General features: G+C 33.8%; 1 protein-coding gene across 3 annotated transcripts in view; it reads left to right on the forward strand.

The window, feature by feature from the left end:
• Positions 1-22814, forward strand: part of LOC125049386 (mitogen-activated protein kinase kinase kinase 4) — a 47486-nt gene extending 24672 nt beyond the window's left edge. For 2 of the 3 annotated variants that reach the window (XM_047648623.1, XM_047648622.1), the window contains exons 11-32: positions 227-401; positions 1515-1629; positions 1852-1943; positions 2521-2680; positions 3488-3655; positions 4417-4553; positions 5001-5108; positions 6271-6412; positions 7332-7496; positions 8568-8735; positions 9097-9258; positions 10778-10974; positions 11555-11636; positions 15253-15363; positions 16173-16272; positions 16794-16978; positions 17862-18029; positions 18692-18857; positions 19883-20005; positions 20202-20302; positions 20886-21065; positions 21430-22814. In XM_047648623.1, coding sequence (XP_047504579.1) covers positions 227-401; positions 1515-1629; positions 1852-1943; positions 2521-2680; positions 3488-3655; positions 4417-4553; positions 5001-5108; positions 6271-6412; positions 7332-7496; positions 8568-8735; positions 9097-9258; positions 10778-10974; positions 11555-11636; positions 15253-15363; positions 16173-16272; positions 16794-16978; positions 17862-18029; positions 18692-18857; positions 19883-20005; positions 20202-20302; positions 20886-21065; positions 21430-21480 — 3056 coding nt within the window. In that variant the 3' untranslated portion in view covers positions 21481-22814. The remainder of the gene's footprint in view (positions 1-226; positions 402-1514; positions 1630-1851; positions 1944-2520; positions 2681-3487; positions 3656-4416; positions 4554-5000; positions 5109-6270; positions 6413-7331; positions 7497-8567; positions 8736-9096; positions 9259-10777; positions 10975-11554; positions 11637-15252; positions 15364-16172; positions 16273-16793; positions 16979-17861; positions 18030-18691; positions 18858-19882; positions 20006-20201; positions 20303-20885; positions 21066-21429) is intronic. The other variant, XM_047648624.1, reaches the window with a different exon arrangement.
• Positions 22815-23290: the final 476 nt, after the last annotated feature.

The following is a 23290-nucleotide window of genomic DNA, read 5'->3' on the forward strand; positions in this document are numbered from 1 at the left end:
CCTTACTCGTAACGACCAATCAGGAGTACGAGCGCGTGCGCAGGTAGCTAAGTATCGATAATGGCACGACTCAGTTTAAAATGCGTCGACTTTAGTAAAACATTATTTAAGTGAGCTTCTTCATCACTAAAAGTTTTGGAAAATCACGTCAGCGTGCCAGCGGTTGATATTCATCTGAACTTTTTTACGTTCTATTGAATTAAATTAATTTCAAAACCTTTTCCAGATCGAACAGGTGACGCAACTCCCGAGATTGTATTGGATACGTACAGCACGAACGATTCTGAAGATTACGCTTCCGTCGAACAAGAGTGTTTACGCGGAGATGCCTTCTACATAGGGCCGTTGGATGATTTAACACAAATGAGGCTGCTGGACCGACAGCAGGTCTCCGTTTATCGGTAAGATGTTTTATCTATAAAGTGAACAATAAATGTGCTTGAAAGAGTGCGGTGAAATCATTTCATATAGGTAACACAATGTACACTTATGAACGTCAAAAGAGAACGTCTAATTTTACATTTACTGCCAGTTCTCAAATCAAGGGCGTAGAACGGAGGATAAGAACTGGCAATTAACTCTGCCTGAATGAGACACTTTCTTTGAAGCTGGGTGTCAATTGTGTCTAATCATTGAAAACTAGCTTATAATTAACATATAATTAGGGGTTGCGACCCTGGACTACCAAAAAATAACTTGACTTATTGATGGGTTCTTAAAACTAAATGAGACATTTGTTACATATAACGAATATAAGTGCTGTCGACCTATTGGCCAATGTCGGAAACTAGAATGTTATATTATAATATATGAAGAACTAGAGGGCTCATTCATTACTAGGAAATCTGATGTTTAACAATTTATTGGATACAAGTGTAAGATTAACATTTGGTTAGCGTTTTTTATAAATTACATATTATATATAACTTAACTAAATGCTTGCGCCACGTAAAGTCTTCGTATCTACTTTACTAGGTATTTGGTTTGACACACGGCCTCCTACCCTTACTATTCCCATCCCGTTCCTTCACATACAACTATTCGCGTGGAAAGGTGATGGAATGATACAAAGAATACTGCGCAAGGATAACACTTTTCAATAGTCGTCGTGATGGTAACACGTGACTAGTAACTTCATCATCATTCAATCACGACGCAAACGTCGTATTACACGTTGTATTTTCAATAATATAAACATGCATCGCATTGGTTCGATCCACGAAGAAATGAACACAGCTGCACATCATCTCTTTAAAAAAGCCATAATTAAAAATATATATTTTTATGCGTCAGTCACGTGACCCAAAACGGTTTACAGATTAGTAAAATCGACAATCACGTCTTCGCTTGTATAATCCTAATACTGTCTTGGAGTTTGATTTCAGTCTTTTTATTTTGATGGATTTAAAATAAAAAGACTTAACAAAATAAAAAGCACAATTTATATGACTTCCATAGTCACTAATGAATAACCTGAAACGGTACTTTAATTAATTTATTTATTTTTATTCCAGCGACTATCATTACGACATGCTCAAAACGGCGGGAGTCCGACGTTGTATGATGTTTATGAACAAGATTTGGAGTAGTATACTGCACAAGGTCTACCACGTGTTGCAGGAACCACAGGTAAAAAAATATTATTTGCTGTAATTTTCAGATACAAAAATCTGTTTCGGAATCATCTATTTTTCTTAAAACGCGTAGGTGATCAGCCTCCTGTGCCTGACGGGCCGTAGAGGTGAAAGTCGCAAGCTCGAATCACTGGTTTAGTATTGTATACAATACTCTATACAATTTTTAATCTATGGAAGCATCTCAGCTTATAATATGTTGATAAATAATTTTCAGCAAATAGATGCGTCAATGGAAGATGAAGCAGAAATCGACTCGACCAAAGATGACAAAGAGACAAATGCAAAAAATATATATGTATTAAAAAGGTATTATGTTTGAAAATTCTAATTCTTCCAATAATTTAAACAATTTATTTAATGAGTTAAACGCGATATTTTTTTATAGAACAGGGGGCAAACGGGCAGAAGGTTCACCTGATGTTAAGTGATACTGCCGCCCATGGACACTCAATGCCAGAGGGCTCGCGAGTGCGTTGCTAGCCTTTTAATTACTGTATGTATATTACCAGTGATTTTCAATATTCGTTGTCAGCGAGAGAATACGATTTTAAGACAGCTAACTAGGACTGTATGTCAAAATCTGTTTTTGAAAATAGTAATACTTAAGTTTTGATTGTGATACTTATCCTAAGCCCGACTTGTACGTAAAAACAGTATTGGATTCTTAGTTTCAGCTTAGTTCAGCTCGTTTCTGGATCTGACCCTGAGATGCTGCTTAGAACTTTGTATCTGATCTGTATTTGTATCTTTTTTACTAATTCAAGCACTAAAATACAAAATATATTTTAAAAATATCATTCGATATATCTTTGCTCTAAATCACGTATAAATAATAATAATTAGCTCAATTATTAATGAGATTAATTGTAAAAAAAATTCATAGGTATGGCTGCTGGAGCCCCGAGAGCATTTCAATGCAGCTACCTTCCTTCCGAAACCACTTTCTGCTGCTGAACTGCATCTGTATGGAGGCCCTGCACGACTACCTCGCCCTGCGGGTTGACTCGCGTCCCGATCAACCGTCATGTCTTACTATCAAACAGGTAAAGCTATTTTGTTTAATATTAAAAAATTGCGATTATATTATATAAGGTGTACTCTCTAAATGGTCACAGAAAAAAACAGTTAATTTATGTGGTGAAAATTACCACTTAAAGGATGGAATGGATAGTCCAAAATATCCTCCTGCCGCCATTATTTATTTAATTTTAAGATTTAGTGTACTCTGATTTTTCATTCCGTAGAATTCTGACATTTCATAAGTGTTGCTACAAAAAAAGTTGCCCACCGAAAAAAGGACCGATTTGACTTATTTGAGGGTAATAAAATGCATTTTTTTATGTTTTACCTACAAAAAGGTAAATCAAAATATTTACTTACTCAAGTGACCTAATACAAAAATAACAAATATTTCAAAATCACGAACAATATATTGAATTAACTTTAATTACTTTATTTTGTTCTTTAGCTGACAATACTGAAATTCCAGGTTTAATAAACCTTTAAAAAGATGTTATCTTTACTTGTGCGTTTTTTACTGTTTGTGATGAAACGGGACGTAATTATCACTCGCCGTAAAACCACTTTTAATGTGGAGCTCAGCACTTAATAAAATGGATACATTCACTAACAATAACATGCATGTATATACAGATGTTCGGACTGGTATTGAAATTGAAAAATGTGCCTGGCTAAAAAGGTTTGCCATCTCTGACATGTCAATAAATTATTGTTGCCAGAATTTAAGGGAATAAAAATCAGAGTATATTGTTATTTATTAAACTTCTCATTTGATTAATTTTACATAATTAACCCATAATACAGTTAAAAACATTGTAATCTATTTCCAGTTAATCCACGAGTTAAAAGAAGGTTTAGATATAGCGGCCGAAACGCGCGCCTCCTTCGCACGGAACGTGGAAGCTGCGTTACGGGGTTGGTCCATAGCGCCCACCACGAGGCAGGACCTCCTCATGGTGCTTAAGACGTACGACGCCACCGTGGATACTTGCACGCAGGTAATACTTTAATATATAATTTAATATTTGCCCACACATATTTTACACTTAGTTCTGTATGTTGTCTTTGGTCCCGATACTACTCATTTACGTTAACTTCGGTTAAGAATATAGCGTTAATAAGCCAGTTAGAGCAATGTTGGCACAGTGGCTCCAGCGTGCGACTCTCATCCTTGAGTTCGTAGCTTCGATCCCCAGCTGTGCACCAATAGAGTTTATTTCTGTTTGATTGTACGAGGGAATGCTAAATGGGCACATCTTGAGAAAACCGGCTTGCCTTGCTTGATCACGAAACAGATGCATAAATCTGAGGCCCAGACCTAATATGGTTGTAGAGCCACTGATTTATGTTTTATAAGCCAGGCACAATTAATCGTTTTTGTATAAATCTAGCGAAACAACATTTTTTGAAAATGGCATCATTTTATAAGACTATCTAATACTATTACAGAATATTAACATTGTCGTTACAGACGGAATTTGAAATCTTCCAAATTCCGGAGGAGTTCAGTAGCCTCACTGAATGAACGCTACTTCTTCAGAGCTAAATATATTCGGTAGTGGGCTGATAAATTTAAAAAAAAAGCTAAGCACCCATCGGGTACCTAATCTAAATTAGGCAAATAAGTGAATACAAAAACAAGGAATTTACATTTAACTATTGCCATAAAAAAATATTACATATTTCATTAATTTTTATACATACACCCAGGAATGTCGGCAATAAAAAATAATATAGTTTATTTTAATTTCTTTTTCAGTTATACCTGTCATATCTCCGTACAATGTCGCTTCAAGAGTCAATGAGTCGCGCTGCGCTTTCCGCCGAATGGGGCTTCGCCATCCGATTGGCTGCGCGTGCGCCGCCTGCGAGGAAACTAGCGCCACCTGCTTTCGCGTTAGTATATTTTCATACCCAAGCTATTTAGACGACAGAATTTCTTGATAAGCAATTTGATCTTAAAAATATTTTTGTTCTCGACTTTGAAGTAGTGAGAGTGAAATTTGTAGAGTACTGCTTATTCTGAACAAAAGGTGAAAACTTAATGGGACAAACGGAAGGGGGGGGGGGAAGGGGGGGAAATAAATTAAGTAAGGAGATAAATCTGCTTACGTAAAACTTGAACGGCGGAATATTTGAAGAGGCGGGAAGACTTTGACTTTGTTCAGGAACAAACGTAATTTAAATTGTTTTGTCTTGTCATATGTATGTAAGCTAATGAATTAATAAATAAACATTTAAGCCGTTAAATAGATAAGTTAACCTATGTTATTTGAAGATTTGTGTTAATTGGTGGTCGTATTTTTATGAATTTTAATATAATAATAAATATTTATCTTCCAGGGATATCGCGTGCAACCAGTTGGATAGGATTTTAAAACAGTACCAGGAGAAATTCGATAAATTAAAGGAACTTGAGCTCAATGAAAGTGCCGAAGGGGACGCTCAGAGGTTGGTAATATTATGTATATATTAATGTTGGTTAGATAAAGGAAAATCTTAACCATCCAGGCCCATATGTAACTGTGGTTCGAATAAATATATAGGAAATTAATTTGTACCAAAGACTAATTCAAATTAGTTTTCTTGTCTTAGAGCAGTGAATAATTTTAATATTTAGTTATTGTTTATTAAAACATTGTTTTAAAATAAAAATAAGAATGATTTTATACAATCACCCCTTAATCTTTATTTGCCAAGATGTACATAGGATGGATTTTGAAAATATATTTTGTTGCTGAGTTACGTGAAAAGGAATTTCGTTTATTTTAAGGGCCGTGATTATTTTACGATTTAAAAAAAAATTGCCGTATTATGTAAAAAAGGGCTTTTTGTGTTGGACCTCTTGTAACCTGTACACAAGAACTCGGTATTTTGACAGTACCAAGTTTATAAATTCAACATCCAAAATTATTCAAAACATTTAAAGAAACTACCGAGGGATCCAACACGGCTGTCGGTGCCTGCATGTTGCACCACGATGTATTTCAAAAATTGTTACGCCATGGCTATTAAACGATTTCATCACCCTCCCAGAATTTATAGATCACTGCCGTGTAATGCTTTCAAGAAGAAGGTGATTTTTAAAATCAAAGGTGCCTTTATAGCGTGGGAGAGTATTTAGATCAAAAGTCTGGACCACAATTATAACTTAACTGTTATTTTTATGACATGATAATTAATATGACTATGACATAATAAATAATTTATTATTTAAAATAAAATTATTTATTATGATTTATTTAATGATCTTGGAGGAGGCCTTTGCCAAGAGGCACACTGAACTCTGAGATATTTTATAACTTAAAGATAAGAGTCAACCACAAAGTGAAAGAAACAGTTCAGGATAAGAGGCTTATTCTTATATATTTAATGATCACGTGATTAGCTGTATATATTGTTAAACACTATTTATTCATTAATAAGGGGTTGGAAATGTAAATGACGAAACGATTTGCGTTCGTTGATTGTGATTGGTCAACAGCATCTCTACGTGCTAATACGTGACATGATACGCCCCTTGGTCCAACCACAATCGTATACTATGTTTCGCCTGACATCTTTATATGGTAAAAGAACCATTTCTTAAAATAATATAAAATGTTATTCACAGGTACGTTGTATACCTTATCTGTCGCGAGGCCCAAACGATCTATATGGGATCTCGAGAAAGCGCACTTCAGGCCGCGCAATGGGCGCGCGCACTCGCAAACAGACTGCCGCCACATCACGCACGATATAAGGCGCAAATATTTGTAAGTAGACACGAAAGTTTGTTACATAAATCATTTGAATTATGTTCATTTGATAAAGAGTTCACAATTGATAATTTCTTTCAGCGACTAAAATTAATTTTTCTAACGTAACAAATTTGAACATAAAGAAAAATCGGTTGTCTGTAAAGTCGGTTTACTGACGATAGTTGAACGTGACAACGTCATAAAAAAATATTGATGGGATGGTTGCATTTAAAAAAAAAAAAAAAAATTTATTTGTTTGATAGGTATTATGTATGGATATAGAGAAGGAGGTAAATGGAAATCACAACTGAATTGATCAAGTTACATTTATTTGTACGCATAAATACAATTATGTCAATTTTAAATGGAACGCCTCAGAGCGAGGTAACGCCGCATGAGTCATGTTTTTTCGTGTGTGCAGCCGGCTCCATCGAATTATAAGACGTTGTCACGTCAAAACTTCTTACTTAAAAAGCTACGTAACATAAAACATACAAGTATTTCCGAACCAATCCGACTTAGGGTCCTTCAAGAAAAGAGCGTACCAATTCTTAAAAGACCGGCAACGCACTTGCGAGTCTTATGGCAATGGAAGTCCATGAGAGGCGGTATCACTTAACACCCTTTTGCCTCCAACAAAAAAAACATCCAGAGCTAGAAATAAATTAGAGTAGTAACCGAATTCTGGGTACATATCTTTTTAAGCTTTATAAGTTACTCATATTCGTTTTCAATTCCTTACCAGTATGGATAAATTTATTGCTACGAGTTAATTGGCCACGTTTAAATGTAAAAATATTAATTTCTTCTAAATTTACATTTACTGCCAGTTCTCGGAGTCGAACGGAGAATACCTGTCTCTGTATTTTTTAATTGCGTAATCTTGGAGGAAAGTAATTACATATTTTGACCATTTGGAAAATTTAATTTACAGAACAGCCTGATGGCCCTACGAAATTGTCTGGTGGAACAAACTAAACATATATTAGAGCGTAGTCGACTTCCCGCGAGTGATCCCAGTATTTCGACCGAATCATGGGAGTCTCTCAATGCAAGAGTTCGGGAATTGCTGCTTCAAATCTACAAATTGGGATTCGAGGTGATAAAACTTTCTATAATTATGTAGATATCCAGAAAGTTAGTTTGTGTTCTTGAACTAATCACTAAAAAACCTAGTTAGATCTTCATAGAAGTGTGTGCCGCCGCAATCTATCGCCGCAAACTTGATTCGCTGAATATTTTTGAAATTGACGTTTTCAATGTTTTTGTTTTTTTATTCAAACCAAATATCATCATTGCCTTGATAATGCAAAATAAAATTAGGATATTTATGATTGAATGTTTCAGTTCGCTTTAATATATAATTACATTGCACAATGTTTCAAAATTACCTCAAAATCTCTCGAAAATTTTTAATGTTTTTATTATATTAGCTTGATCAGTCTAGACGAGGAAGATATGTTCATACCATGACTGCTATAAATGGCAGATTTCCTCCACATTTTAAATCTAAATTGTCCTCTTTTAATTCAATTATTATTCCATCTCTTTCTGTCATTGTGTTTATGCTGTGATCAAAAGAGATAGATGAGTACTTTAGTAAAAGCGCAGTGCAATTAGACCTGTGTGCAAAAGTCTAGCTTTAACTGTCATGGTACCACAAATCTCTGTCATTTAACTGTACTGTGTCTATCGTAGGAGTAGTGGTATATATTCTAATATGATAGTTAAAATAACTAACATAACTAAAATAAATAGTTGCTTTTTATGTTACTACCAGAATATAGCACGAAAAGCTTATTAACACTTTGTTAGTGTAATATGCACTTTGTGAAAGTATTTAAGTGTCCGCCTATCTAGTTTTTATATTTGTGTTTAATACATCAACACTTTTTGTATGTTTTATATATTGACTTATAATTTTTTTAAATTACTTGACTTATAAAAAAATAAAAAATTAATATTAAAATTTTTAAATGATGCCGTTATTTATTATGAATTTGGATGTTTCGCATGTTTTAAAGTACAGATTGATAATAGTAATTTCAAATACTTATTACACACCAAAAGTATACGACTAAATTATTTAACAAAAAAACTTTTATTCGTAAACAGTCAATTTGCACGTGCACGTACGCATGCCCGCACATAAGCAGTTGTATGTTCGCAGTTGCACATGGAAATGCACAAGTTCGCTCAAGCACCATTCAAACTTCAGCGCGAAATGCGCGCGCGGCGACTTCGACCGTCTTCCTTGCAGCCTTCAAGAGTGAAAGATCCAGTACTGAGACGCAAACGTCCCGAGACAGTTCTCATTCACGAATCTTTCAATCCTATGGTAGAATCACAGGTCTTTCGGAGTGCGCTTTGTGGGATTGTCCGTTTGGCTTTTTGGTGTTTTGGTTTTTATGCGTGTAATGCTTTTGTCGTGTGTTGGGATGGTATTGGCTATCAATTTAAAATATGGGTCTTGAGAAATTGTTTAATGAATTTGTCCTAGAGTAACACAAAATTTTGTTTTTTAATATCTAAATCTGTGTTCGTCGTCGGCACTCTGGCATCATCAATCATTCGTAAATATTTTTAAATTTCTTTAATCAAGATTTATTTGTATACCGTACCGAAAGACTTAATAGAAAAAAGGGAAAATTGGGAATATATTTGACAAAGTTTATTAAACTAGATTTATATTTCCACAGCTGCACAAAGAGTTGCATAGGTTCGTGAGCGACGCGCCGTCTTGTCGTCCGATCGGACGTCCGGCTGCTCCTACGCGTCGAGTCCGGCTCATGAGGTCTGAAAGTATCGGTGAAGAGGGGGAAGGAAGCGTTTTGGAAGATATATGCTTGAAGGATAATATCGTAAGAGATTTTTTGCCTAAAAAAATACTGCTTAAATGTTTATTTTGTAAACGATACATGTGTGACGTGGATTTTAATTACTATTTGAGGCTTAATATATGAATAGAATCATATAACTTTTTCTAGTATCTAGATTTTATCAAATACTTCAACAATTGTTAGTATTTTTTAATAACTGTGTCTTCACTGAGGCGTCACAGAACATTACGATCTATAGTATTGTCTTTGATTGACATAACCTTTACACATTTAAACAAAAAAACTTTATACCGGATTAAAGTTATGAATTATTATAAATTTACAATTATTTAACATAATTTTAAATTTATCCGACGTTTCGCGTGCTTTACAGCGTGCGTGGTCACGGTGTTTAAAATTATGTTAAATAATTGTAAATTTATAATAATACAAAACTTTATTCCGGCAAAAAGGTTTTTTTCTTTCAATTACGATCTATCCTCACTTAATAACTACTTTAAAACTACCCTTGTTTACTATAATGGATATTTAATATAAGAAAGTGTCCAATAACACTACTTATAGTCTAATAAGGTAAATAAACTCTGTTATTGTGGTCTATTTTTTCACTTACCACTTACACTTTAGACTAACGTGCACTTCTTGTTATTGTAATTGTTAGTATTGATAATTAATTCTTCAAATAAAAAATAATAAGAATATTATAGCAAACGTTGCTATCGATTATAAAAGTTTTTGAGGCAGTTTTCATAATTGATTCGTCCAAAATCTAGAACCTCTTGGTTAACATGCAAGCAGTACTTATAGGAATACCATTTAATATTCTAAATTGTATCTCGGGATACAGTCTGTTCATGACAGCTGTCAAATTTTTATTTATTTCTTCACAAAAATACATACACTATCCTTGCAGTACTAAGCCAATTCGATAATGTCGAAAAGAAACACAATATAATAAAATATAATAATAATAAATAAAAATAAAATAAAAAGCCTTTATTGTTGTTAACAAGTTTTACACAGAGTAGTTTCGTGTGCCTAAAATTAATTTACTTATGACTAAAAAACACCTCTTTCCGTCTAAAGGGTACCATTCTGTGATAAGTTTTGTCCATTTTTCTTGCTTTTCTCTCAGACCTTACTTCATATAATAAAATATATAATATTAAATAAATAAGATATACATATCGCTTCCTTGAACTCGGCGAACATATATAGATGTCGATGGTGTCGGAGACGACATTCAGTAGCAACGTCTTTGTTAATGCAACAGACTGGTTCGGGCCCTTGGTATCGCAAACAATTTTGGACGAGTAAAAAAAAAATGGGGTTTGCTAGCCACCCCTGTCAAACTTCATACAATGGTTTGACAGCTCTTGAAATTTCTTTTATTTAAGTTTGATTGAATACGGGCCTTTAAGAATTACTCGTCGATTACTTTATATTTTTCTTCTCGCCATGTAAACGTTGATTTAAATAGGAATTAGAATATTCGGACGAATTATAAAGGGCGTATTCTAAGAAAATATATATTTTACAGGTCCAAGGCAATATAGAAACGCTCCTCTCGGGTTCTGAAACTCCCAAAAAAACGGATCGAATGGAGCGATGTGAAGAGCCCACAGCGGAGGAAGCGGACTGGGCGAAGCAGATAGCGCGCGCTGTCATCGAATTCGCCAGATGCTGGATGTTGTTCGTCGTTGAGAGATGCGATCGCGGAAGAGGGTTGAGGCCTAGGTACTTATTTTTTTATCCATTTTCAAAGTACTAGCTGTAAAGGGACGAACTTTATAATACATAATTAATGGAATTTGGAATGTGGAAACCTTTTAGAGTGAAAAATATCAGCTCGTTCATAACAAACTTAATGCCATAACATATTGTTTCATGTTTTTTTTTTGTAGTGAAAACTTCTTTATCGGCGTTGTACACTTTTATTGGAATGGTTAAAAAATGTTAAACTCGCGTCAGGACACGTGACCTGGTCGAAAATTCGTAAGATGGATGGAGAGTAGACAGCTGGTGCGGCGTATTTAATGTAATATAAATTGTCATGTTTGTCTACGATAGCGCAATAAATAAATATTGTATTGTACCACATAAATGATAGTTCTTTTATACTGATAATTAAAGCAATTCGTGCAAAATTATTCCCTAGCCATTCCAAAATATCAAAAATGCACAACGTTAATATTCAAGTTTTCACTTCTGCCGGCACTCCCGTACTGCAACCCGTCGTTTTTTTAGACGGTAGATTTATTCCGCGTTCTAGGAGGGACATTGTGGTTTGGCTTTGTAATATAGTTCTTGTTAACAGGTGGGCGAGTCAAGGTTTAGAGTTCCTAATGCTTGCTTGTGATCCTTATAACACGAAGCATTTGACTGAAGAAGAGTTTGAGGTTCGTAAATTATTATTTATTTTTTATTTACTTATACAACTCCCCATTAGGGTAAGCTATTAAGCTAATAGCCAATGTGATAGTTGTGTAACTTAATTATCGTAACATAGGATATTTAACGTTGTTATTGCGGAGACCTCTGGTGGGGTCTGGTGCCAAATTCGTTCTGCCTTAGGGACTGAAAATAATCTTCGTTTCCGCCGTACTTGGTACAAATAATGTAAGTTCTTGCAGAACACATGGATTACATTAGAATCCTTAATAATTCCACTTATATTATTTTTAACATGCAAGCTGTAACTCCCTTTCCTACCCTTTAGAATAGATTTAAAGTTTATGATTATCACTTCAAAATTCAAAAATGATTTATTCATATTGGTAACACTACACTACACGTCAAAAAAGAAATATATACGAAATGCTTCTAATTTAACATTTACTGCCAGTTCTCAAATCAAGGGCGTAGAACGGAGCTCCATCAAGCTGGAACCCGCTTTAGAAAAAACTAGATTTTTCTAAATTTACTTTTATCTACAAACGATGCTAGTGAATGTAGTAAACTTTATTTTTTTGTAGTATCATTAATTGCGCCGTAAAAATAATTAATACCGCGCAAAGCAGGAAATGTTACAAATAATTCAATAAAAAACTTTGAAACGGGTGCTAAATTGTTTGTAGTTTATTGTAGTGACAAAAAAAAATTTTTTTTACCCCACTTTATTAAAAACTACGGAATAAATGCTAAAATAACGGAACTATGCAAAAAAAAAGACACCGACTCAAAAACTATAAACGATGCTCATAAATGTAGTATACTTTATTTTTTTGTAGTATCATTAATTGCGCCGAAAAAATAATTAATACCGCGCAAAGCAGGAAATATTACAAATAATTCAATAAAAAACTTTGAAACGGGTGCTAAATTGTTTGTAGTTTATTGTAGTGACAAAAAAAAATTTTTTTTACCCCACTTTATTAAAAACTACGGAATGAATGCTAAAATAACGGAACTATGCAAAAAAAAAGACACCGACTCAAAAACTATAAACGATGCTCATAAATGTAGTATACTTTATTTTTTTGTAGTATCATTAATTGCGCCGAAAAAATAATTAATACCGCGCAAAGCAGGAAATATTACAAATAATTCAATAAAAAACTTTGAAACGGGTGCTAAATTGTTTGTAGTTTATTGTAGTGACAAAAAAAAATTTTTTTTACCCCACTTTATTAAAAACTACGGAATGAATGCTAAAATAACGGAACTATGCAAAAAAAAAGACACCGACTCAAAAACTATAAACGATGCTCATAAATGTAGTATACTTTATTTTTTGTAGTATCATTAATTGCGCCGAAAAAATAATTAATACCGCGCAAAGCAGGAAATATTACAAATAATTCAATAAAAAACTTTGAAACGGGTGCTAAATTGTTTGTAGTTTATTGTAGTGACCAAAAAAAAAATTTTTTTACTCCACTTTATTTAAGGACTACGGAATAAATTCTAAAATAACAGTGTTATGAAAAACTAACAAAAATATACGAAATCAAGTGAAATTATTATATTGGTCGTTATGCTTAAAACTTTTTTAGTCAAAGAAATCAATTCTATTCACGCAATTTAATTGTACTACTTCCGCAAAAAAAATCTTTGATTTGTATTAAAATAACATTAGTTGCTTGAAATTTTTACTTTTCAGAGCACATGCGATAATTACAAGATATTTTAAAGAATGCTTATTAATCTTAAGTGTTGAAAAATTTATTGCTAACCCGCATTAACGATATATGCATTAAGGCAATTACTCACATTGCCAGTACTTAGTATTACAATTATTTAAAAAAATTTGTCCTGTTAGTGTAATAAATTACCCGAAACAAATGTCTTGCTTGCTCAGCTAAATTATATATATATACACACTGATAAAAAATTTAACTTTACTCAAGAGCAAGAATCTTGAACCAAGAACACCACTTTGAAGAAAAAGAATTTCTTGAGTCAAAATATAATTCTTGGTTCAAGAAAATTTTCTTGATTTAAGAATTTTTCTTCTTGACTCAAGAGTTTTATTTTCTTCAAAATGGTGTTCTTGGTTCAAGATTCGTGATCTTAAGTCAAGTTAAATTTTTTATCAGTGTATATATATATAATCTGAAGCATCAACTGTTGAAAATGTATCACTTTATCTAACAATTCATCTCTGTGCAGTTATAAGAAGCGTTTAACAGACTTCACAAGCATACGAATACTGCTACAAGCATCCACATCCTTTATAGTTTCGGAGTTAGTTTTTTTTTTTTTTTTTTCATAACACTGTTATTTTAGAATTTATTCCGTAGTCCTTAAATAAAGTGGAGTAAAAAAAATTTTTTTTTGGTCACTACAATAAACTACAAACAATTTAGCACCCGTTTCAAAGTTTTTTATTGAATTATTTGTAATATTTCCTGCTTTGCGCGGTATTAATTATTTTTTCGGCGCAATTAATGATACTACAAAAAAATAAAGTATACTACATTTATGAGCATCGTTTATAGTTTTTGAGTCGGTGTCTTTTTTTTTGCATAGTTCCGTTATTTTAGCATTTATTCCGTAGTTTTTAATAAAGTGGGGTTAAAAAAATTTTTTTTTGTCACTACAATAAACTACAAACAATTTAGCACCCGTTTCAAAGTTTTTTATTGAATTATTTGTAATATTTCCTGCTTTGCGCGGTATTAATTATTTTTTCGGCGCAATTAATGATACTACAAAAAAATAAAGTATACTACATTTATGAGCATCGTTTATAGTTTTTGAGTCGGTGTCTTTTTTTTTGCATAGTTCCGTTATTTTAGCATTCATTCCGTAGTTTTTAATAAAGTGGGGTAAAAAAATTTTTTTTTTGTCACTACAATAAAACTACAAACAATTTAGCACCCGTTTCAAAGTTTTTTATTGAATTATTTGTAATATTTCCTGCTTTGCGCGGTATTAATTATTTTTTCGGCGCAATTAATGATACTACAAAAAAATAAAGTATACTACATTTATGAGCATCGTTTATAGTTTTTGAGTCGGTGTCTTTTTTTTTGCATAGTTCCGTTATTTTAGCATTCATTCCGTAGTTTTTAATAAAGTGGGGTAAAAAAAAATTTTTTTTGTCACTACAATAAACTACAAACAATTTAGCACCCGTTTCAAAGTTTTTTATTGAATTATTTGTAATATTTCCTGCTTTGCGCGGTATTAATTATTTTTTCGGCGCAATTAATGATACTACAAAAAAATAAAGTTTACTACATTCACTAGCATCGTTTGTAGATAAAAGTAAATTTAGAAAAATCAAGTTTTTTCTAAAGCGGGTTCCAGCTTGATGGAGCTCGTAGAACGGAAGAGAAGAACTGGCAATAAACTCTTCGCCACTCTTTAATCGCCGAGTTTTTTGTTTTACACAACGTTTGTTGCAACCATAACACCATAACAGCCTTTTTAAAACCTTAAATATATTTGGTTGCTTTTGTAATACAGTTTTTATTAACTCAAAGAAGTACTTAGTTCTTTGGCGTATCAGTATTAAATGAATACGTTTTTTTTTAAATTACTGTTTTGTCAAAAATAACTTTTATACAGGATCTGAAGCAACTGATGGATGGGTGCATATCCCACGTGATCGGTTCCCGACCGACGACATTTCCTTCGTTATCACCGACGCCACCTCACAGGCATAGACTGAGATTACATGTGAGTAAGAGCTTTAATAATAATGTATTTATTCAAACGAATATAAGTACAAATGGTCATTATTGTGTTAGTTACAATATTGTCAAAAATATTATACTAGTAAGTTAAAGTACATTAAAAAATAAAATTTTAATAAGTTTAAGGGCAATCCAATTTATAACTTATGAACGTCAATATTGAAAAAAAAGTTCCCAAAGAGCGTAGAGCGGGCGAGAAGTGACAAGAAACTCTCCGCCACTCTTTTTATTGCTAAGTTTTTGGTTTACAATGAAATTGTAAGTCAACCATTACACCATGCGCCGATGTATTGAATGAGTTATGATAATAAAATAAGGAATGCTTACCATCAGCAGGCAAGTGTCAGAGGCGCAAAGAGGTTTTTCCCTCTAAATATAAAACATCGTTAGTTCTAATCCTACATTAAACTTGCATATTTATGAATCTTCAAACAAGAATTAATTTAGTTACAATGGTGCTCTTCAGTCCGTAGCTCATGTCTGAGCGTCGTGGTCAGTACGGAAATACTGGAGGGGATTATCTGTTTCCACAAGTTTCTGTTCAGCGTATAACAGTGTATAGTTTTGAGGACGGTTCATGTTTTACTTGATCGATCCATCTGGTTGATGAACGGTCACGTGATCTTTTGTCTTCTGTGTTACCAACCACTATCAATATCTCCAAGTTATCACCGTCTCTGCGCATTGTACAACGACGGTGCAATTAGACTTATTTTGTTTTCTGTTCATAATATATAGAAATAGGGGGCTTTTTACATCCTATATGGTGAAAATAATTTAATATTTTTACAGAGTCCCATACCAAATTCTAGTCACAATAACAAAGAGGCCCAATCCCCACCCAGCGAACAGGACACGTCACCACCTGTCTTCGCTACTCCTGAAACGCCAGGTAATTAATTTGTTAAATGATGTTATTTGGATATTTTACTTACTTGTTATTTGATTAAGTCAGAACAAAAAATCCTTGGATTTAAATATATTTTAATGTTCTAGCACGTTATTTTAACTAGCTATTGTATACTTGAGGGAGTTAATTCGTATTGCAAAACATGTATTAGAGTTTATCTTTTCTCTTATAAAGAGTCTTTCTTTAGATCCTTTCTATTTTATTTGCTTGATTTGTCCAAGAGTCTGTGCGACTGCGGTACGAGTTTTGGTCTTATTATTTATAATAACAATAATTAATTTAATAAATAAAAATATCAAGTAAGGGATGGCGGTGTACGTCAGATATCCACCAATCACAACCAAGATAGACGAGAGATCAAATCTGTTAGACATGTATGTGACATTTTTGGAATTGGATCTATTTAGGCATCCAAAAAGGAAACTAAAAAGATTTTACGTGTATTTATAGTCCGATATTTTTTTTAGTTACTTTTAAAATTAAAACTTTGTATAAATTTTCAGCTTTCAGCAAAAGAGTCCGAAACGCAGTTCAACATTTGGACGAGGCTCGGGATGAGAAGCTCCGGGAAGATAAACGCGTCGGACGCGTTTTAGGAGCGGCCGTTCAGTGCTACGAGCCCAAATTACGACAGCTCAAATTCAAATGGCAGAGGGGTTTGAAAATTGGTGCTGGCACTTTTGGAAAGGTAATTGAACCGGGCATTATTAATAAAATACTATTTTTCTCAAATAATCACCCTTGACTCCTTAGTATTTCTTATTTCTAATGTTAAACGGGCTTATAAAACGTGGACTACAGTTAGGTAAAAGAGTACTGAGAGTTATTTACGCCGGCTATTAATCTGGGCCTACACCCTCTGTCTTCTTTGCCGATGAGTAGGGATGTCTACCGATCCAAATTAATGAAGTGGAATAAGTGATACGTGTATCTTATGTTCCATAATAAACATAATTTATGTGGTCGTTACCATGGTTACGATGTTATTTACATTTAAATTGAAAACCGTGACAAAAAACTGTACAACTTTAAACGAAACATTCACATTATGTTTTCGAGCATTGTAAATTACAAATTAGTTTTAAAGACACGTAAATTTTAAAAGATCATAATAAAATTTTGTCCCGCAAACGAGCTTTGACTTGGCAATATATAGAAACCGCGCGCTTCTATGTGTGCGTTGCTTATACGCGGAAGACGTAGTGTGCTATTGTTTACGCCAACGCGAGTCTGTCGCGTTACATGATTTATTTATCTAAAATCAGTCATGATATCGGATCGGGACTATGCTGGTGGGGATGAATTCGGCTCGTAGTTTGAATCGGCAGTAGCATACTGGTATATAGCATAATTAGGCTACGATTTGCCTACACACGAGGCGATCTAGGGTGCTCCCCACCACTTCCCCGATATTGCCACTGATTTAAGGGCCGTGTGTGGACGCTTTAAAGGTCCTATACCTTACTTACTCGACTTTAGACTCGTAAGATGATGTTACGTTTAATTTCGAATTATTAAAAAACATAAATCATTACATGAATCAGGGTTTTTAAAATTAATGAATTTTTCAGGTATACACAGTAGTAAACACAGAGAGCGGTCAGGTGTTAGCGATGAAGGAGCTAAGTATAGGCGCAGGAGACAGACGCGCGTTGCAACGAGCAGCGAACGAACTGCGCGTACTTGAGGGCGTTGTACATCCGCACCTTGTCAGATATTATGGCTGTGAATTACATCGGGTTTGTATATTTATTTAATTGCGATAATTTTTTATTTCGTCAAGAGATGGCGCTGCCGGCTCAATGTCACGCGATAACAAGGCTTTTTTATAACTATAAATTCATATAGGTAACAAAATGGACACTTATGAACGTCAAAAAAGAAATACATATTAAATGCTTCTAATTTTACATTTACTGCCAGTTCTCTAATCAAGGGCGTAGAACGGACCAGAAGAACTGGCAATATACTCTCAGAAGGCTCATCTGATTTTAAGTGATACTGCCGTCGAGATGGCTCGCAAATGCGCTGCCGGTCTTTTAAAATTTCGTACCCTTTTTTTAAACAAACTTGTTCGGAAATACATCGGTGGGCAGCTACAACTACGGTGGATATATGGAATTTTGTATTCTTCCTCGACGTCCGATGATGAAACACAGTTTCGCTTATGAATCTTAGTTTTTCATACAAATGACTTAATTCTATTATAAATCCATATTTAAAAGCTGTAGAGAATTTGCTTGAACGAGATTAGGTCAAACATATAGGTTTAAATTAAAAAAAAAAATATTTATTTTCAGGTTCTATACGATCAAAAGAATTTATCTTTTTGTTATGTAAAATTTGTAATAACATACTTTTCTCGTATTTATATATGCGTAAAACACGTGTCCCGTTTCAGGAAGAAATGCTGTTATTCATGGAACTCTGCGTGGAGGGGTCTCTGGAGGCGTTGATAGCGACAAGCGGCGCGTTAGCTGAACACACAACGAGAAGATACACAAAGCAACTGTTATGCGCTGTGAACGAACTGCACGCGCGGTCTATAGCGCATCGAGATATTAAAAGTAAGGCAAACTATACCCCAGGCGTCCCATCATCCCATTTTCCCCTCCTTTCAGATGAAATTCTTGATCTTATTGATGAGATTGAACATTCTGTTAAACAAACTAATCTGGATATGCATAGTTGCGATCACAATATTGTGTATGGCAACTGTCAACTTGAAGTCTGTCTTTTACATTTCTTCTCAAACATTGAACTAGTCGTATTGCTGAGCTGTTATTTTAATTAAAATAATAATAATTTAATACATTTTTTCTTTTCTCACAATGCTTGCATGTAAGAGATCGCTCGAAAGCGATAAGGCCGCCAGTTGCCCTCCTTTTAATTTAATTATGTTCAATCTTTATATTGTTATGCAACGAAGTGTCAATAAGTAAATAAATAAACAAAACAGTATATCAAAGCAATTTTAAATGTACACAGGTGTAATATCATTAAAAATTGTTGGTTTTGGCAAATCTACTCAACTAGAATCTAGTAAGCATTTAATTACTAAGCATCTTGGCAAGCGCGCCATTCACGGTGTAGCCAACATAAATAATTTTAGCAGGAACAAATCAGCTCATTAATGATTAACTGCTCTAATTATCTGCGAGAATGTTCCATAGTTTTTATTATTTTATTATTATTGTTCCAATGTACAGTGTGCCGAGCGTTGGCAGGCTTTTGTAAATAAATAAATTATTATTTTGGTGGACTTTGATAAGTTTGAGAAAGCTAAGACTAACTCAAGTACGTCAAAAAGTATTTGATTTTCATGTTGTTCATATGTATGTCTATTTCGCATTAAAGCATATATTGAGCCGGATCTCAACTAACCTTGTATTTTTTTGTTATAATAAATTTTTCAAAACTGCCTTTCTACTGTCCGTTAAACATACTAAACTTTATACTCGTGGTATAAAAATAAAACACAAAATTCAGTTGCCATAGAACCATAAGCTCTCCTATGCAGCACTGGTGTTAATATGACTCTATTTTATATTCCTTTATTCAAAAAAGTGTAATAGAAAATATTTGTTCACAGGTGGCAATATATTTCTTACAAATGAAGGTCATTGCTTGAAGCTGGGTGATTTTGGATGTGCGGTAAAGATCCGAGCTAACACCACTGCGCCGGGGGAACTACAAGGATTCGTCGGCACACAAGGTATTTATTTCACATTAAACGACTCTTAACTTTTCTAATCGTTAACAATAATATAATTTCAATATTTGGTGTATTTGTCACGCCTTTCGGAAGATGTAAGTTACATCATTTTGATTTTTTAAATAAACAATAATTACGCTATTAATTTGTAAACTATCTTTTAAATATATGTTTTAATATTTAATAATTTCCGCAGCATATATGGCTCCAGAAGTATTCATGAAGTCGTCGGGCCACGGACGGGCTGCTGACATGTGGTCTCTGGGATGCGTAGTCACTGAAATGGCTTCTGGGAAGGTAATATTTTTTAAATAATATGACAGCTCTATGGTATAAAGTATGGGGCAAGCGTTCGTCCCTCGCTCGTTCGTGCGTTTCTACGGGCGCGTACACGTACGATGAAGTGACCGTGACCAACCAGCCCTAAGACCCAAAAATCGAAGGCCTTGACCAGCAATTAGCGACACTTCATGGTCACTTACTTGTTTATTAAGCATTAATATTTAACAGACAAAACAAAAGAACGCTTTTGGCGCGTTTTTTCAATTTTTTATTCTTTTTTTTGCGCAGCTTTTTTAACAACCAGTAACATGTTCAAACTATATTCGTGATATCCATCTCTTTGGTAATTTATTTTGTCTGCCTTTCGGCCAGGCTGTCTTGAGATATATTTTTCTCTAGAACATTTCAAATCTCCTTTAAGTTACATTGATTGATTTGAAAACTGGCAGTTAATATAAAATTAGAAGTATTTCATATACATATATTTATTTTTTTACGTACATAAGTGTACATTTTGTTAAATATGAATAAATGATTTTTGAATTTACTAAGATCACATTCCAAATTCAAATTTAATAATTTTTTTGAACGTTTCCAGCGTCCCTTCTCCGAATACGACAGCAACTACCAGATTATGTTCGTAGTGGGAATGGGTGGAAGGCCACACATCCCTGACTCTCTTTCTAAAGAAGGGCAGGACTTTTGTATGACCTGTCTCACTCATGACCCCGAGAACAGACCGCGCGCTGAAGAACTTAAATTGCATCATTTCTTGATGGTACGTTAATTAGTGTTCCTCGTCTCCCGATTGGCCATGGGGATATGGATTTATATTTATAAATCTTGATAGATTTAGCCTAGGTATTCCATTACTATATTTTAACCGACTTTATAAATGAGGTTATTATATAATATAACCCTTGTTGGAATTGGCAGTTTTCAGTTTAATGATATATTTTTGCTTCCAAGAATATATTATGTAAAATTTCGAAAAGTCTGTGTATCCATTATCCATAATTTTGGAAATTAAAAATCATAAGATTTCAAATCTAATAATTTAAAATCAAATCCAAATAGTTTATCAAAATTGGTACACTAATTTTGTTAATTACATTAACATTTTATTTCGATGTTTTTTTTAGGTAAAATCAGACGATGACTGTACCTGCGAATCAGCACGACTCATGAGATGAAAATAATAATTTAATTATTAAAAAAAAACACATGTATTCCTTTACTTAAGTTGACTGTTGTCTGTGATTGAAGAATAGTTATAAGTTAGTTTTTGATTAATCGTCCAAAAAGAGATTAGCCTTTAACAAACGAAGAATGTCTTCAAAACTCAACGCTCATAGGCGCAGAGTTTAAGCAAATGTGTTATGGAAATTTATAAGTGCACGTATACGCGCGTCGTTGCTTGAACGGGCGAGCGGGCACTACGGCCGCAGTGACGCGTCAAACGCCGGCCATAACGGACTAAAGTCGACGCATTTTAAACTGAGTCTTCGGGCAATAAATGTCACTAACAATACATAGTAATGTGCACGCAATGCAACTTGTTATCGATACTTAGCTACCTGCGCACGCGCTCTGACTCCTGATTGGTCGTTACGAGTAAGGGTTGATGTTTAAATATAAGACTTTGTTATGACACACATTACACATTACTTACGCTTCGTTACACGATGGAGAATTTATTTTCTAACGTGGTTTTGAATAAATGAAATCGTGACATTTGTAACTATACTTACATACATACATACTTACAAATTAAAAAACGTGTGTGTATATAAGTAATTTTCAGATAGCGAAAAATTATTCAGATAAGTACTTTTCATTATTTAGCATATCAATCGTACCCCGTTATCAATCCCGTTATCCCGTTATTAATCTGAACATCTACGCACATCAGTACACCTCTCTATAAGACCTGTAAGTGTGAGCGAGACAGACAGATAAATATGATTTATGACCTGAAGAATTAGTTCTTAATGCGACTACTATAGAGGTGTAAAGGAATTATTTCGCGCGTAAAAGTTTAGAAACATGACGCCTCGTTTCGCTTCGACTCTGGGCCAATGTGAGTTGAACCTAATAGTATATGTATAAAATATCTAAAAAGAATATTTAAATGAAATCTACGTAATTAGAAAGGTAACTATGATCTAGCGCTTTCTCCTTATAAGGACTAAATCAGTACGGCACTGTAACTATACTTTGTCTCTTTCTGTCATATTGTGTTGAAAAGAGACATGAGTACTTTTAGTCCATATTTTTATAATATATAGAGTAAATGAAATTATGGCATAATTCTATAAGAATTGGGTTTTGTATATATAAATAAAAGATAATTGTTTAAAATCGGCGTCATATAAGCTGTTTTAAGGTAGCTATCAATGTCTGGAACAAATTATTTGATCGAACTATTGGGGGGAGGGTTTTCCAAATGTGGATTATGAGTGAAATGGATCAAATGTTTATGTTATTTTAATAAATTATTATGAAATATATATTATGTTATTTTGAATATGACTTTTCTTTATGAACCTTCGCATGCTTAAATCAACATGAAATACTGAATTCTAAAGAAAAAGAACGGTTTGGGATGTACAAACAAACGTAGAAAGGTGCTAGCAGCGCATTTAACGGTGAATAATATAACTAACTATTATACAATAGAGCAGTGTTGGCCTAGTGGCTTCAGCGTGCGACTCTCATACCTGAGGTCGTAGGTTCGATCCCTGGCTGTGCACCAATGGACTTTCTATGAGCGCATTTAACATTTGCTCAAACGGTGAAGGAAAACATCGTGAGGAAACCGACATGTTTTAGACCCAAAAAGTTGACGGCGTGTGTCAGGCACTGGAGGCTGATTACCTAATTGCCAATTAGATTTAAAAATGATCATGAAACAGATTCAGATATCTGAGGCCAAGACCTAAAGAGGTTGTAGCGCCACTGATTTATTTTATTATACAATTTAATCACTAATTATTAGCCATA

This window comes from Pieris napi, chromosome 5 (assembly GCF_905475465.1).
Source record: "Pieris napi chromosome 5, ilPieNapi1.2, whole genome shotgun sequence".
Lineage (NCBI taxonomy): Eukaryota > Metazoa > Arthropoda > Insecta > Lepidoptera > Pieridae > Pieris > Pieris napi.